Below are 13,751 nucleotides of genomic sequence, written 5' to 3'. Positions count from 1 at the left end.
TAAAAATAGTACTCATTAGTTGATACAGCGCAAGCGATGCAATCAGCACCAAAACTGGCATAACGGTAATTTTCCAGTTAAAGAAGAAAATGGAATCGAAATTTAAGGGGCAGTTAGAGATGTGTACTGTGTATTGGTTTGTGGAAAAAACCAATTTTGAAAAATTGTAAGTTATGACTCTTTTGTAGTTAGTGTGCGATATATCTGATTGCAGAAAATATGTTTCCAAATCGTTTTAGCCACTCTCACAGGATACGAAGGTGAAATAACGCCATTTTACTTTTATATATAAACATGATAGTGACACTTAGATATATCAGATACAACTTATATCCGTGAAAAGGAAATACAAAAAAAATGTAAAAATGAGACACCCCATATAGCTTTCATATGAGGTTTCAATGAGTTTTTCCCTTTTAGCACGCTTATATTAGCTTAACTTGTATGTTTGTAACTCTCTAGTATAGGCGCGCAAAGAGACCCATCTAGCGGCAATTATTGAAGAATGCAGTTGTTAAATAACTTGCTACAAAACGAGTTGTGCTTAATAGCGGAGAGGCGAACCTCTGTGCTACGGCGTGTTGTTTCGTTTCTTAAACAATATTTATGTTACTAACTTCACTTTTATGTTTGGATACCCCTGTTGTTGTTGTTGAAGCGATAAGGTTACTCCCCGAAGGCTTTGGGGAGCGTTATCGATGTGATGGTCCTTTGCCGGATACAGATCCGGTACGCTCCGTTAACACAGCACCATTAACGACCATCTCGGGAACGATTTATATGGCCACATTAAACCTTTAGGCCATCCCTCCCTCCCCACCCCCAAGTTCCATGACGTTTTGGGAGTATTACCTTTGCCGGATATTGATCCGGTAAGTTCCGATAATTGACATCATTGGGGAACTAGCCCGACCATATCGGGAACGTTTTAATATGGCCACTTCGAACCAGTGCGGTCTATGGATTTTAGTAGTTGTTGAAGCGATAGGGGCACTCCCCGAGATTCGGGCTATTAGCGAGCTTTAGGCAATTTTGATGGTAATGGTTTTGTTTAGCTATATTTTATTAAAATAATTTGTTAAAAATAAACGATTGTGAGCACACAAAGAAATCTATTTATACTATGGTACTATTGTGAATATTTGCACTGTATTACCGGCAGTTGCTACCATATGCCAGATAGCAGCGCAAGCTGTAAGTTTTAATTGATTGATAGAACAGCTGATTTCTGTTGATATTTGATAAGAGTCTTTTATATTGTTTGCGCAAGATACCCACGGGTCCGGCTCGTATGTGTATAATACATGCATATTTATAACAGGATTCGCCTCGCGTAGGTGACGTGGGGAATTAGGTTGCGGAAGCTATGAATTGCGCTTATCAACCCCTTGAATCCCTACTTATTTTTCATTAGTAAAATTGCTAATGGATTTTGGTCGCCTCTTACAGCCGTTAAGCTTACCGCGTGAGTATTCTAAGTTTTTAAGATGGAACTCTTGCAAAATAAAAGCTGTCTTAAATATATCTTTGTCAAAAGCATCAACTTTCCATCCGTGCTCAACTTTCCAGGACACGGATTTACCTTTATATTGATGATGATGCATGAGTGGTGACAGAATAAGTGGTGTTATCTGACTAAACAGCTAAAGATTACACACAATCGGCTTCGGGCGTGGGTTATCATTGATCGCGCTAGCACCAGCTCTATAAAAATGCAAGCACGCGACTAGCATTATGCAGAGTCGACTTCAATAAGGCAAATGCTTCAACCAGAGCCTTACCGTTCGCGTTTGTAGTCCGACAATCTGGTTCCAGATCCCACGTTTTGAAGTATCCCGCAACGATGACAATTTTCCTTTCTCTGGCGTCTCTTACCAGCCGTTGCAGGATGAATGTAGACTCTGTCAGATCTATACGTGGTGCAATGTATCACTGGGTGAAGTACAGTAAGGACTCATAAACCGCCTAAGCATGTATTGAAAAAGTGATTTTCTTAAGAAAAATTGAATTTCCTGAACAGCTTCACTTGTTTTACATATTTCAAAAACCTGCTTCTTATCTTCAGATACCTTTACGAACATCTTACTAACTTTATTAAATTTTCATTGAAGTTACTACTGCGAAAATTATGCTTTCATTTGATGACTAGTGTACTTGCGTACATTTTTCTAACACGTGGTACTTATTCATACGTACAGTTGCGAAAATTAAAATAGCTGTGTCAATATTTAGCACATTTTATCAGTTATTGTATTCTTTTTGTTATTTCGGATAATTTAAGAAAAAATTGCATGCTTGTAGAACTGAAACTTTGCAAACCAATTTGAAAAACGTTTTCGGAAAATTTCGAAAATTTGGCAAGTATGATTTTAAAATTTTCGATTTAGAATTTGTTAAGGAATTTTGTAGCCAAACTATTTTAGTCTAAAAAAGTACAATTTATAAGTCTTTAAAAATACGCATTGATTTTTAACATTTGCTTTTTCGAATAGTGTTTCAGATTTTCATTCAAATAGAAAATAAAGGGATTAAAAACTTGCACTTAGTTACACTAAAATTGATTGAGCTACAAAAATGCATAATGAATAAAATTCTGAAAGCTGTAAATTAAAAATGCGAATACTTCATGCAAACTTCTCGAATCTTCGAAAATTTTCGAAAACGTTTTTATACCCAGCTGCACTTGTACACAGGGTATTATAACTTTGATTGGATAACGGTTGGTTGTACAGGTATAAAGGAATCGAGATAGGTATAGACTTCCATATATCAAAACCATCAGTATCGAAAATAAATTTGATTGAGCCATGTCCGTCCGCCCGTCTGTCCGTTAACACGATAACTTGAGTAAATATTGAGATATCTTCACCAAATTTGGTACACGAGCTTATATGGACCCAGAATAGATTGATGTGGAAAATGAGCGAAATCGGATGATAACCACGCCCACTTCTTATATATATAACATTTTGGAAAACACAAAAAACCTGATTATGTAGTAAATAATACACATTGAATGCTGAAATTTGACGTGTGCACTTATATTAAGACTCTTCATAAAAATTAAAAAAAATTTTAAAATGAGCGTGGCACCGCCCACTTGTGATAAAATAAATTTTACAAATATTATTAATCATAAATCAAAAATCGTTAAATCTATCGTAACAAAATTCGGTAGAGAGGTTGCCTTTACTATAAGGAATGCTTTGAAGAAAAATTAACGAAATCGCCCACTTTTATATAAAAGATTTTTAAAACGGTCGTGGACGAATAAAATAAGCTATATCTTTGAAAAAAGGAGCTTTATATCAATGGTATTTCATTTCCCAAGTGGGTTTATAACAATAAATAGGAAAAACGTAAAATTTAAAAAAATGGGCGTGGCACCGCCCCTTTTATGACTAAGCAATTTTCTATGTGGCGGCCACCGTGGTGTGATGGTAGCGTGCTCCGCCTATCACACCGTATGCCCTGGGTTCAACTCCCGGGCAAAGCAACATCAAAATTTTAGAAATAAGGTTTTTCAATTAGAAGAAAATTTTTCTAAGCGGGGTCGCCCCTCGGCAGTGTTTGGCAAGCGCTCCGGGTGTATTTCTGCCATGAAAAGCTCTCAGTGAAAACTCATCTGCCTTGCAGATGCCGTTCGGAGTCGGCATAAAACATGTAGGTCCCGTCCGGTCAATTTGTAGGGAAAATCAAGAGGAGCACGACGCAAATTGGAAGAGAAGCTCGGCCTTAGATCTCTTCGGAGGTTATCGCGCCTTAAATTTATTTTATTTTTAATTTTCTATGTTTCGGGAGCCATAACTCGAAGAAAAATTAACGGATCTTAATAAATTTGGCTACAAAAATTTTCCCTATAGCAGGAAATATTTGTAGAACGAAAAACCCATTTTTTGAATTTACTCTCCAAAAAAGTATGAGATATCGGGACACCTATTTATCGGGTACAATTTTGCAACTTCTCGTCCAAGCGAAATGCAAAATTGCGCCCTCTTGTTGCAAAAGTTTTGCTTGAACGAACAAGATTTTTCCAAAATTAGTAACATTTTGTTCAAGTTTTTATGAATTTTCATTCGCGCGAACGAATCTAATAAGATAATAAAAAACATCCGTTTTTAATGTTGATGTTTCCGACAACATAAAAGTTTGAGTTGTTTTGGAATCGTTTCAGCTTAAAGTGTTACGAAAGTTAAACTTGCCGAATTACATGTAAAGTTACTCCAGTGGTGAATTACCTTTCTGCGATTTGACTCTTTACTTTTCTATAACTTACAAGTTCTCTTTTTAAAATGTTACGTCAAATATTTAAACTACAAGTTTTGTTCGAAACAATCAAGTGTGGCAACTACATGCGAGAGAAGAAATTGAAAGAATTGAGAATCAGTTTTGTGACTAATATTTTCATTTCTTTATTCATATGTATGTATATGTAGCAAGCAGGCGTATTTATGTATTCACATATTTACGTATTTATATGGCGGCCGCCGTGGTGTGATGGTAGCGTGCACCGCCTACCAAACCGAAGACCCTGGGTTCACACCCCGGGAAGAGCAACATCAAAATTTTAGAAACAAGCTTTTTCATTAGAAGAAAAATGTTCTAAGTGGAGTCGCCCCTCGGCAGTGTTCGGCAAGCACTCCGAGTGTATTTCTGCCATGAAATGCTTTCAGTGAAAACTCATATGCCTTGCAGATGCCGTTCGGAGTCGGCATAAAACAAGTAAGTCACGTCCCGCCAATTTGTAAGAAAAATTAAAAAGGAGCACGATGCAAATTGGAAGAGAAGTTCGGCCTAAAATCTCTTCGGAGGTTATCGCGCCTTACATTAATTTATTTATTGGCAACATAGGTACTTTCATACAAAGCTGTCGCAACAACTTTTTTTGTTCATTTGACTACTAAAACGGTCAATTACGAATCAACGATTTGTGCGCAGTTGATTCAACATCTTGTTGCGATGCATATAAATTGACAGAAATTTCGGTTGAATTGACCCGTATTTCGGTTGATTTTACCAGTCTTTTTCTTTCAGTGTAGGGAAATCTGAAGGAAAACTGCATTATTACCCGCTCAAGGTCATTGGTGTTAGCCTCTGTATTCTTTTTTGCTTCTTTTAAACGAAAATTAGTTCAGAATATGTATATGTATTATTGCGCAGCCTGGTAACACTATTAAGCACAAAAAACAAACAACAACAATAACATTTGAAGTGTACAGCTGGGTATGTAATGTTCGGTTTCACCCGAACTTAGACTTCCTTACTTGTTGATGTTGGGTTACATAGTTTCACTTACACAATTCATGAAATTGTTTTATCGAAAATGAAAAAAGGACATAATTGTTGAAATTTGCTAAAAATGTTCACGAGATCGCAACTGTTTATCTCATACATTGTTTATAACATATATCACATTAATTTTACTATTCTATTTTCTATTTCTTAAACTTTACATAAATGTTGCTTATTCATTATGGTAAATGACATTATACAACGAAATAAACCGCTTGCTCGTTATTCGCCAATCTGTGATTGCAACATTTCCTCACACTCAAAAAACACTCAAACAATCCCCGTATCACATCATCATTATGAATTATTACTACCATGAATGATGCCAAACGCTACAAACAACAAATATTGCTATTAATTATCGTACTATATATATTATACATACATCTATTGTGCCTATTTGAACTTTATACACATTTTTGTACGATTATTTTGTATTCAAATGCATTTAAATACTACGCCATGCAGTCAATCGACTCGTTCTGCTTACAAGCCATATGCAGTTAATGTACAAAGATCAGCTACGCTACCAGCTAATACATCGTTAAAGCAGTGATGCCAACATAAAACATAAAAAATATGATTATTTGAAGTAGGAAAAGTTAGTAATAAAAATTTTGCTATCATAGCACGCACTTGTGTGCAAACAAAAAAAAAAAAAAAAAAAAACGCAGCTAAATGCGATATAAAATAAAATAAACAAAAAATACTGAATGAGTGAGTGAACGATAATAATTTGCTGCATATCTGCATAATAAATATACAAACATACATATTTGTATACATATATACATTTTGTAATTAATAGTTATCACTAGTTTAAACACACACACATAAACACAGCTATGAACGTGCATTTACTTATATATTTTCATTACATATACAATTATGCTAATTATGCTATATTGTTTGTATGTTTATGATTTATTCCAAAAAATGTACGCTATATTTACATACATATACATTAGACTGGGTCGAAAAAAAGTTGCTAACGTCCGCCCCTAAATTTAAAGATTATGTTGAGAGGGTTTCGGAAAACAATTTTTTTTATTTTTTTTATCCTTCGAAATACAGCCGAAAAGGGGTTTTCGTTGTAACTTGGTTATTTGACGTCCGATTTTTAAAATTGATATGTCATTATTTTGGTCTTGAGAACCAATGTTCTTTTAAGCTATGAAGTCGTTTTCACATGATTAGATCAGCTAAAAAAGTTGTACCCCCCTAAAGCATCATTTTTCGTTACCAAACGAAAGTACTTAAAAATTCAAGAAAATGTTGCTTTTAAACCATATTACTAAAATAATAAACAAAGAAGTTATAGCACTTTCAATATTTATTGCAACTGTTATTTTACCTGATTCTTATTATACTTAGACCTGAAAGTCATGATTTGGAGGAAAAATTATTATTATATTAATAAAGATATGTCACATATCATAAATAGGGGAAGTTAAAGTAAATAAGTGAGTCAAACCTATTGTTTCGTATTTATAATAATAACGCTATGCGACAAAATCAACTTTTTTTATGGGTATTGGACAAAACCCACTTTTTGTAGAGACCGAGGCTTAAGTAAACAAAGTACTATCTCCGTTTTTCGAAGTTAGGCTCCAAAAAATAGATATTGGCTTTCGAAGTTCGAAATTCTAAATTTCAAAATTTTATTTTTTTTTGTTAACCCGTTCAGCAAATTAAAAAAGTAAAAATGTGGTCGTGGTCCGCTCTTTTCCCTTATTTGAAGGGATGAATTCTTTTTTTGAGAAATTTGGTATAACATAACATTTTGAAATGTAGAATTTCGAACTTCGAATTTCGTAAGCCGATATCCATTTTTTGGAGGCTAACTTCGAAAAACGGAGATAGTACTTTGTTTACTTAAGCCTCAATCTCTACAAAAAGGTGGGTTGTATCCAATACCCAGAAAAAAGTTGATTTTGTCGCATAGCGTTATTATTATAAATACGAAACAGGTTTGACTCACTTATTTACTTTGACTTCCCCTATTTATGATATGTTACATATCGTTATTAACTTTTCCATGCAAACCCTAATAATAATTTTTCCTCCAAAAATATCATGAGTTTCAGGTCTAAGTATGTATAATAAGAATCAGGTAAACTAACAGTTGCAATAAATATTGAAAGTGCTATAACTTCTTTGTTTATTATTTTAGTAATATGGTTTAAAAGCAATATTTTTTTGAATTTTTAAGTACTTTCGTTTGGTAAGGAAAAAAAGGATTCTTTAGGGGGGTACAGCTTTGTTAGCTGACCTAATCATGTGAAAACGACTTAAAAGGACATTAAACGGAAATCTGAAGCTTCTCAAGGCCAAAATAATGACATATCAATTTTAAAAATCGGACGTCAAATAACCAAGTTACAACGAAGAAACCTTTTCGGCTGTATTTCGAAGGATCAAAAAAAATAAAAAATAAATAAAAAATAAAATTTCCGAAACCCTCTCAACATAATCTTTAAATTTAGGGGCGGACATTAGCAACTTTTTTTTTGTATGGGGACCAACCCAGTCTAATATACATACTTACAATCGTGAATAGCAATGGCAGTAATTTATTTTTTACCTGCTCACTGATTAATGTAATATATCAATTAATTACTTATTATTATTTGTTACACGCTAATGTTAAGTTTACTAATAAATGTGTTAAAGCATTCATATCAACTTTAACGCTAATTTACAATTACATTACTTCCTGTATGCTAATGCTAAATGAAAACTTAGAAAAAACTCATACATATACATTCTTGAAACGAAAACCGTTAATAACTAAGTATGCTGCTATTTACAAAAATAAGTTAAATTTTTATACTACGACTTAAAATTATATAGGCCGTCGTTTATTATACCATGGGCCCAGCTTATACTTTTCTTAAAACACTGGTAACACTATACAGAACTCGGCTGGGTATTAGACCAAACCATTGTTGTTTTTGTAGAAAGTGATCCCAAAAGCAGAAGTTGTCAATGTTTGCCCCAAAAACATAGTCAGCCGAATTCTAAACAAAAATTCCTTATGAGTTTTTTACCTTCTTCCATTACTCCTACTCTAAAAAAAAACCTTGGGAGTTTTTCTCCCTTTCCTCATATTCTGAGTAATTTTCCAAAAAGAGAAAACCGGTTAAGAGAGAAAAGTAGGTATTCATCCTAATTCTGAGTATTCCCCTGGAATTTTGTTCTTGCGTACTTTTTTTATTCCCGCGGCAAAATTCCTCCAGTTCTTTTCTCCTAGGGAGAACAATAATTGGGGAATAGGAATTACGAATTTTCGAAGTCAGCTGTTTTGCCAAAGGACCCTTTGCAGCGCATTTCCATTTTTGTTAAAGAAATTATAAAGTTTAATTATTGAGGCGAATTTGTTTAAAATTGATCAATAAAATATAAACAATGCATTTCATATGATATTGGACGATATGAGTATTGAATTGATGCCACAGCAACATCGACAGAAGAGCATTAGAAAGCTGTGCGTTAATACGAATACGCTGGAGTTGCAGTTGCCTTCTTCCATATATGTAGCAAAGCATTTTTTGCGGGGGCCGTGTCGAGTCCAACTTCTCTCTAGTCATATGCCAAAATCTTTCTAAATATTTTGATATTCCACTCAGCAGTCGATATGGTTCGTAGGCTAACTTGCTTATGAAGCAATGCTTACAAAAATATTGATTTGCTCCAATACCCGGAAAAAATTGATTTGTCGGAATGTTTTTGATCCTACGTCAACTTTTTTGCTTTTAATATTAGTTAAGTTCTGACATTTACTTTTTAAGTCCAAAAGTCAAGTATTGAATTGTTGCCCGGCTGCGAGCAGGCTACGAATTTTCAATTCCCCTTCAGAATTTCGAAGCAGCATTCCAATAAGAAAGAATTCGAAATTAGCCTCCACAACATAGCTATTTGGCTTTCGATGCTCGGAATTCTTAATATATATATTTATTTAGCTTAAAAGTTTATAAATACAAAGTTTTGGGTGTGGTCTGCCTCCTCGATAGGAATATGTATAATATACATTAAAACAAATATTATGAGAGAACATCTTCGAAAAAAATTAAGTCCTTTGATTGCAATAACTTATAATAGCTTGTAAGAAAAACGTTATGGTACCATTCAATAAAAAGGAAAACCCGAACCATGTCATTTATTACAAAAATTCAGGGTCTTATTTCGCACTTCTCCCCATATCCATGCCGCGAGGGATAACTTCGAAAAACAAGAATTTTATCTTTTTGGTAACTGCTTAATCTGTTAAAATAAAATGTGCCCAAAGTGTCCCCAAAAGACTTCGTCGGTGTGCATTTATTGTGTCAGAAAATACCAAAGCCCCAAAAATTCAATTAAAAATAGTTTTGAAGCGCTCCAAAATCATACGGTTCGGAGACATTACGAACTAATTTAATGATTTCATAGAATACGACCACGTGAATGTTCTTAACTTTTTACTTGAGTAAGATGGTGCAGACCATTAGCTTTATTTGATACTAAAAAGGTTTTAAGAAAGCTACCCGTATCTTGAGGGATCCCCACCCTTGAACGGACAAAAGATGATTGACGGTAAGTGTCCGTTCCAGGGAGGTTTTATTGTATTTCATTATTCTCGTGTCACTTATTGTTGTTTTTCGTATTTCGAAAACGACTAGATTCGGTTAGTTATGTTTCTTGCAGTCCTTTTCTCTCACTGTTTGTTTTTTTAAAAGCTATAATCACTAAAATATTTATTTGTATTTATTATTGTATTTCATATTTAAGTTTTATGCTTATACATATATAGAAAAGTTAGGTGTGCCCGCATAAATATCTTGAAAATCAGCGTTAATTGCGAAAAACGAATACCAACTCAAACCTAGCACACCAATATCTTTTAGAAAAGTATAAGCTGCTTACAGATTGTATAAAACGCCGGCCTGTATTAGCTAATATATACATACATATACACATTTCTTAATAAGAAACAAATAAACCCTAGTGGAATGATATTGTTATTGCTATATAACAAATAGAAGTCAAAATATTTTTGTATAAGTTTGTTAAAAAAAAAACATAAAAATGAATAAAAAATAAATCGTGTATTAAAAAAAAAGTTATTACTCGCTAACAAATATTAATAAAAACAAATAATTTTTATATACCAAAATCTACATATCATTTCAGTTGTCGATTTTCAAAATTAGTTTAGTTTTTTAAGAGTTAAGAAGGCATCTTAAAGCCTTTGTGCAAATGTGGAAAAATTTGAAAAAATTAAAAAAATCTTCGTGTTGCTTATACGAATTTTCAGACCAGCTTAACTGGAACGCATTTACAACTGGGTTCACACTTTGTGCTTAGAAACTAACCTAGATATAGACATTTTTTTCAACATTTATTATTTCTTTTCAAATCAGATTTTCAGTTCATAGATACAGTGAACAAATTTTCGCGTCAAGGTGAAACAGCCTATTCGACATTTATTCCAAACAAACTAATATCAGCTTAAAAAATCCTATGTTATGTACAATGTGTTGCTTATTTATGCTAAGGCGTTAAAAAAAATTTTCCAAAATGTATACACACAACTGCGATAAAAAATAGCAGCAAAAATGATTTGTAAATAAATAAAAACTTTACTTAAATGTAACCAATTTCAAAACACTAAGAAATTCCAAAACATTTTAAAATATTCAAGAAAATTTACAAACTTCTATTTAAGTTTTCTGAAACTTTTTGAATTTGGAGGTGTGTAGTGCGATTGATGAAAAGTATAAGTTCGAAGTTTTTCAAAATTCGAATTGATTTTGGACAAAATGGTTCCGAAGTGGATTCTCCCACATGAAAATTTAAAATTTTCGCACTGCGTACTCTAAAAGTTTCTTTAAGTTCTTAAAGAATTTGAAACTTTAATGCATTTTATTATTTTTTTCGAAACCGTTTTCGAATTTTGGTTTTTTTTATGTAACCAAAATAAAAAAAATAATAAAACTGTTCAAATTCGCAAATATTTGTTGTTGCAATTTTTTTCACACGCAGGTGTATATATGTAGATGCACAAGTATTACATTTAAAAACACATTCGAGTAAATATTTTTGAAGATGCAGTTTACCAAGACATTGTTAAGCATTAGTTATAAAATATTAAATTATTTACCTTTTTTTATTTTATTTACTTTTAAAATTTGTGTATTAAAAAAGAACTAAGATTAAAGTCAAAACTTATGAAAACTAGCACAAAAAATTAAAAAAAAAAAAATTTTACAAAAAAGCAGAAAAAATGTAAAAAAAATTTAAAATAGAAATAAAATGCAAAAAAAAAATGCGAAGTGTAAAAAATTTTACTTTTAAGTGACCGAACGAAAAAATTTAATGGAAATAAATACTGTTTTTATATTTTAGTAAATTCCTCAGACAACATATAAAAGCAATATTAGAGTTAACGAAAAATTAAGAAACTAAAACAAACGAATGGCAATTCCATGCATCTTACAACTCCTTACAAAATTTTGAAAATTGAAGCAGTTTAAAATAATCACTGAAACATTGAAAGTTGTTTTCCAAAACAGCAGTGCTATACTGATACTGCAGTAAGTTTTATTTTGTTTGTATATTAAAAAAAAAATTAATCAATGTTCTGCTTTTAGTAAAAAAATTTGCCAAACCCAGGACTGCACATTAAGATACTTTAATTTCATTTGATATCGAGACAAAAAAAAAAAAAAAAATGCAAAAATTTTGTTTGTTTGTTGATTGCTATAAAACCAGGAGGGTGGCTTTTCGTAAGTCGACAATCGTCAGTTCGATACTTCAATTCGATATCGAACGCTGGATGAGTCCGTTTGGTTTCATATTTCAAACAATTTTCGGAAATGATTTTGAAACTACCAAAGTACATATTTTCTATTTTGAATAATGTCGGTTCTTTTTTAACATTTAATTAAAAAATTCATTTCATAAATAATATCAAAAGCATAAAAATTTAACTGGCGAATAGGCAGGTTAATAGCTAATTACGTATCGAAAAGTTATTATCGAACATGTGGACCGGACAAGTTCATATTTTGGGTTATGGAAAGCGAAAACTTTCATTGGATATACGTTCTAATACGATATCGAATTACCGAGAGCCAACCCAGCCATTAAAGTTTTGAAAATATTAATTGAAATTCAGAATTTTCAATTGCGTATGGGAAATTACATTGAAGTTCAGAAAATTACAACTGAAGTTAAGATTACCATTTGTAATGCGAAAAATGACTACTGAAGCTCAAAGTTTCCAATTGGCGTTGAGAAAACTTGCTTGCAAAATTTGTATAATTTTATTTAAAAAACTGAAAAATTGGCAGAAATCAATGCGAATTGTGGGAACCTCAAACTTGATAGATAGACTTAAATCGTTTCGAAAAAAAACTTGCAACTTAAAAAGTTTCTAAAAATTCGAAGCATACAGTTTGAAGTTCTTTCGAAAACGTTTTCGAAATTGGTTTCTAAGTTTTCGTTATCAAGAAAGTATTCTTCAAAATAACGAAAAAAAATATTGCTAAATTTTTCGAATGAATTCAACTGAAATTCTTTTTTTGCCGCTTAAATGAACCCCAATGTGCAGCCCCGGTTAAAAACAATAACATATTTAGAAATATTTGTGGTATTTACGTGGCTGTGGTTATCTGTTTCGGCGGTTATATAATTTCCAATATTACAAAAGCCAAATACATTGTAGAGAATGCATTTTTCGACCTGCTAAGTTGATGACTAGCAGATGTGAATACCCCAATAGCAAATTTTGAGTTTTTATTTAGACTGCGCTTTGCGTGAACTGGAAAATAAGTTTCGTTTTTGTGTTCTTTTCTAAATTGCATTACTTTCAGGCATACGCTATTTTTAATTTGTAATTTTTGTAAGTAACGCAAATATTTTTATTTGTCTTTTTTTTTTTTTTTTGTTTTTTAGAAAGTTGCCAACATTTCCAAGTTAAGAAAAATTGGTATGCGAGCATTTGTTTTAGCTTTGTCCCTGTTTGACACGGTAATTCAAAAACTCACATACCTACATTTGTAACCATAAGCATTTAAGACAATTTAAAATTGAACAAAACATTAAAAAAAAAAATTAAAAAATTAATAAAGGAACAAAAAAATCTTGTAAAATTTTAAATTTTTAGTTTTATTTTTAGTTCTACCATATTTTATAGTTTGTGTTATTATTTTACGTTTAATTTTTCTTTCTGAAGGACAAACATATAAAAACTGTGTGAATTCCAAGCAGAAGTTAAACTTGGTTTTCAACCAAACAATTGATTCATTGGTAATATTATAGGCTAGATTGAACTGGCCTGTCGATATAGACCTCACATGAACTGAATGTGTTACCAGAATATTTTTTTTGACGACCAAACGGAAAACCCCCAATAACTCCGTCCTCTTGGCAAATACTAGAACCTTCCTAGGACCTATATTAATTGCGGCCTCTGGATC

General features: G+C 32.3%; 1 protein-coding gene across 11 annotated transcripts in view; it reads left to right on the top strand.

Annotated features, from left to right (window-relative positions):
- Rok (Rho kinase) overlaps positions 1 to 13,751 on the top strand; it is a 90,938-nt gene that overhangs the window by 61,263 nt on the left and 15,924 nt on the right. For 2 of the 11 annotated variants that reach the window (XM_067783939.1, XM_067783938.1), the window contains exon 13: positions 5,761 to 13,431. The exons of the other annotated variants lie outside the window; for them this stretch is intronic. In XM_067783939.1, the coding sequence (XP_067640040.1) occupies positions 5,761 to 5,848 (88 nt within the window). In that variant the 3' untranslated portion in view covers positions 5,849 to 13,431. Of the gene's footprint in view, positions 1 to 5,760; positions 13,432 to 13,751 lie in introns of those variants that run through there. 11 annotated transcript variants of the gene reach the window in all.

The sequence above is a fragment of the Eurosta solidaginis genome, chromosome 4 (genome assembly GCF_040869045.1).
Source record: "Eurosta solidaginis isolate ZX-2024a chromosome 4, ASM4086904v1, whole genome shotgun sequence".
Lineage (NCBI taxonomy): Eukaryota > Metazoa > Arthropoda > Insecta > Diptera > Tephritidae > Eurosta > Eurosta solidaginis.
This window is presented reverse-complemented; position numbering and strand designations above follow the sequence as displayed.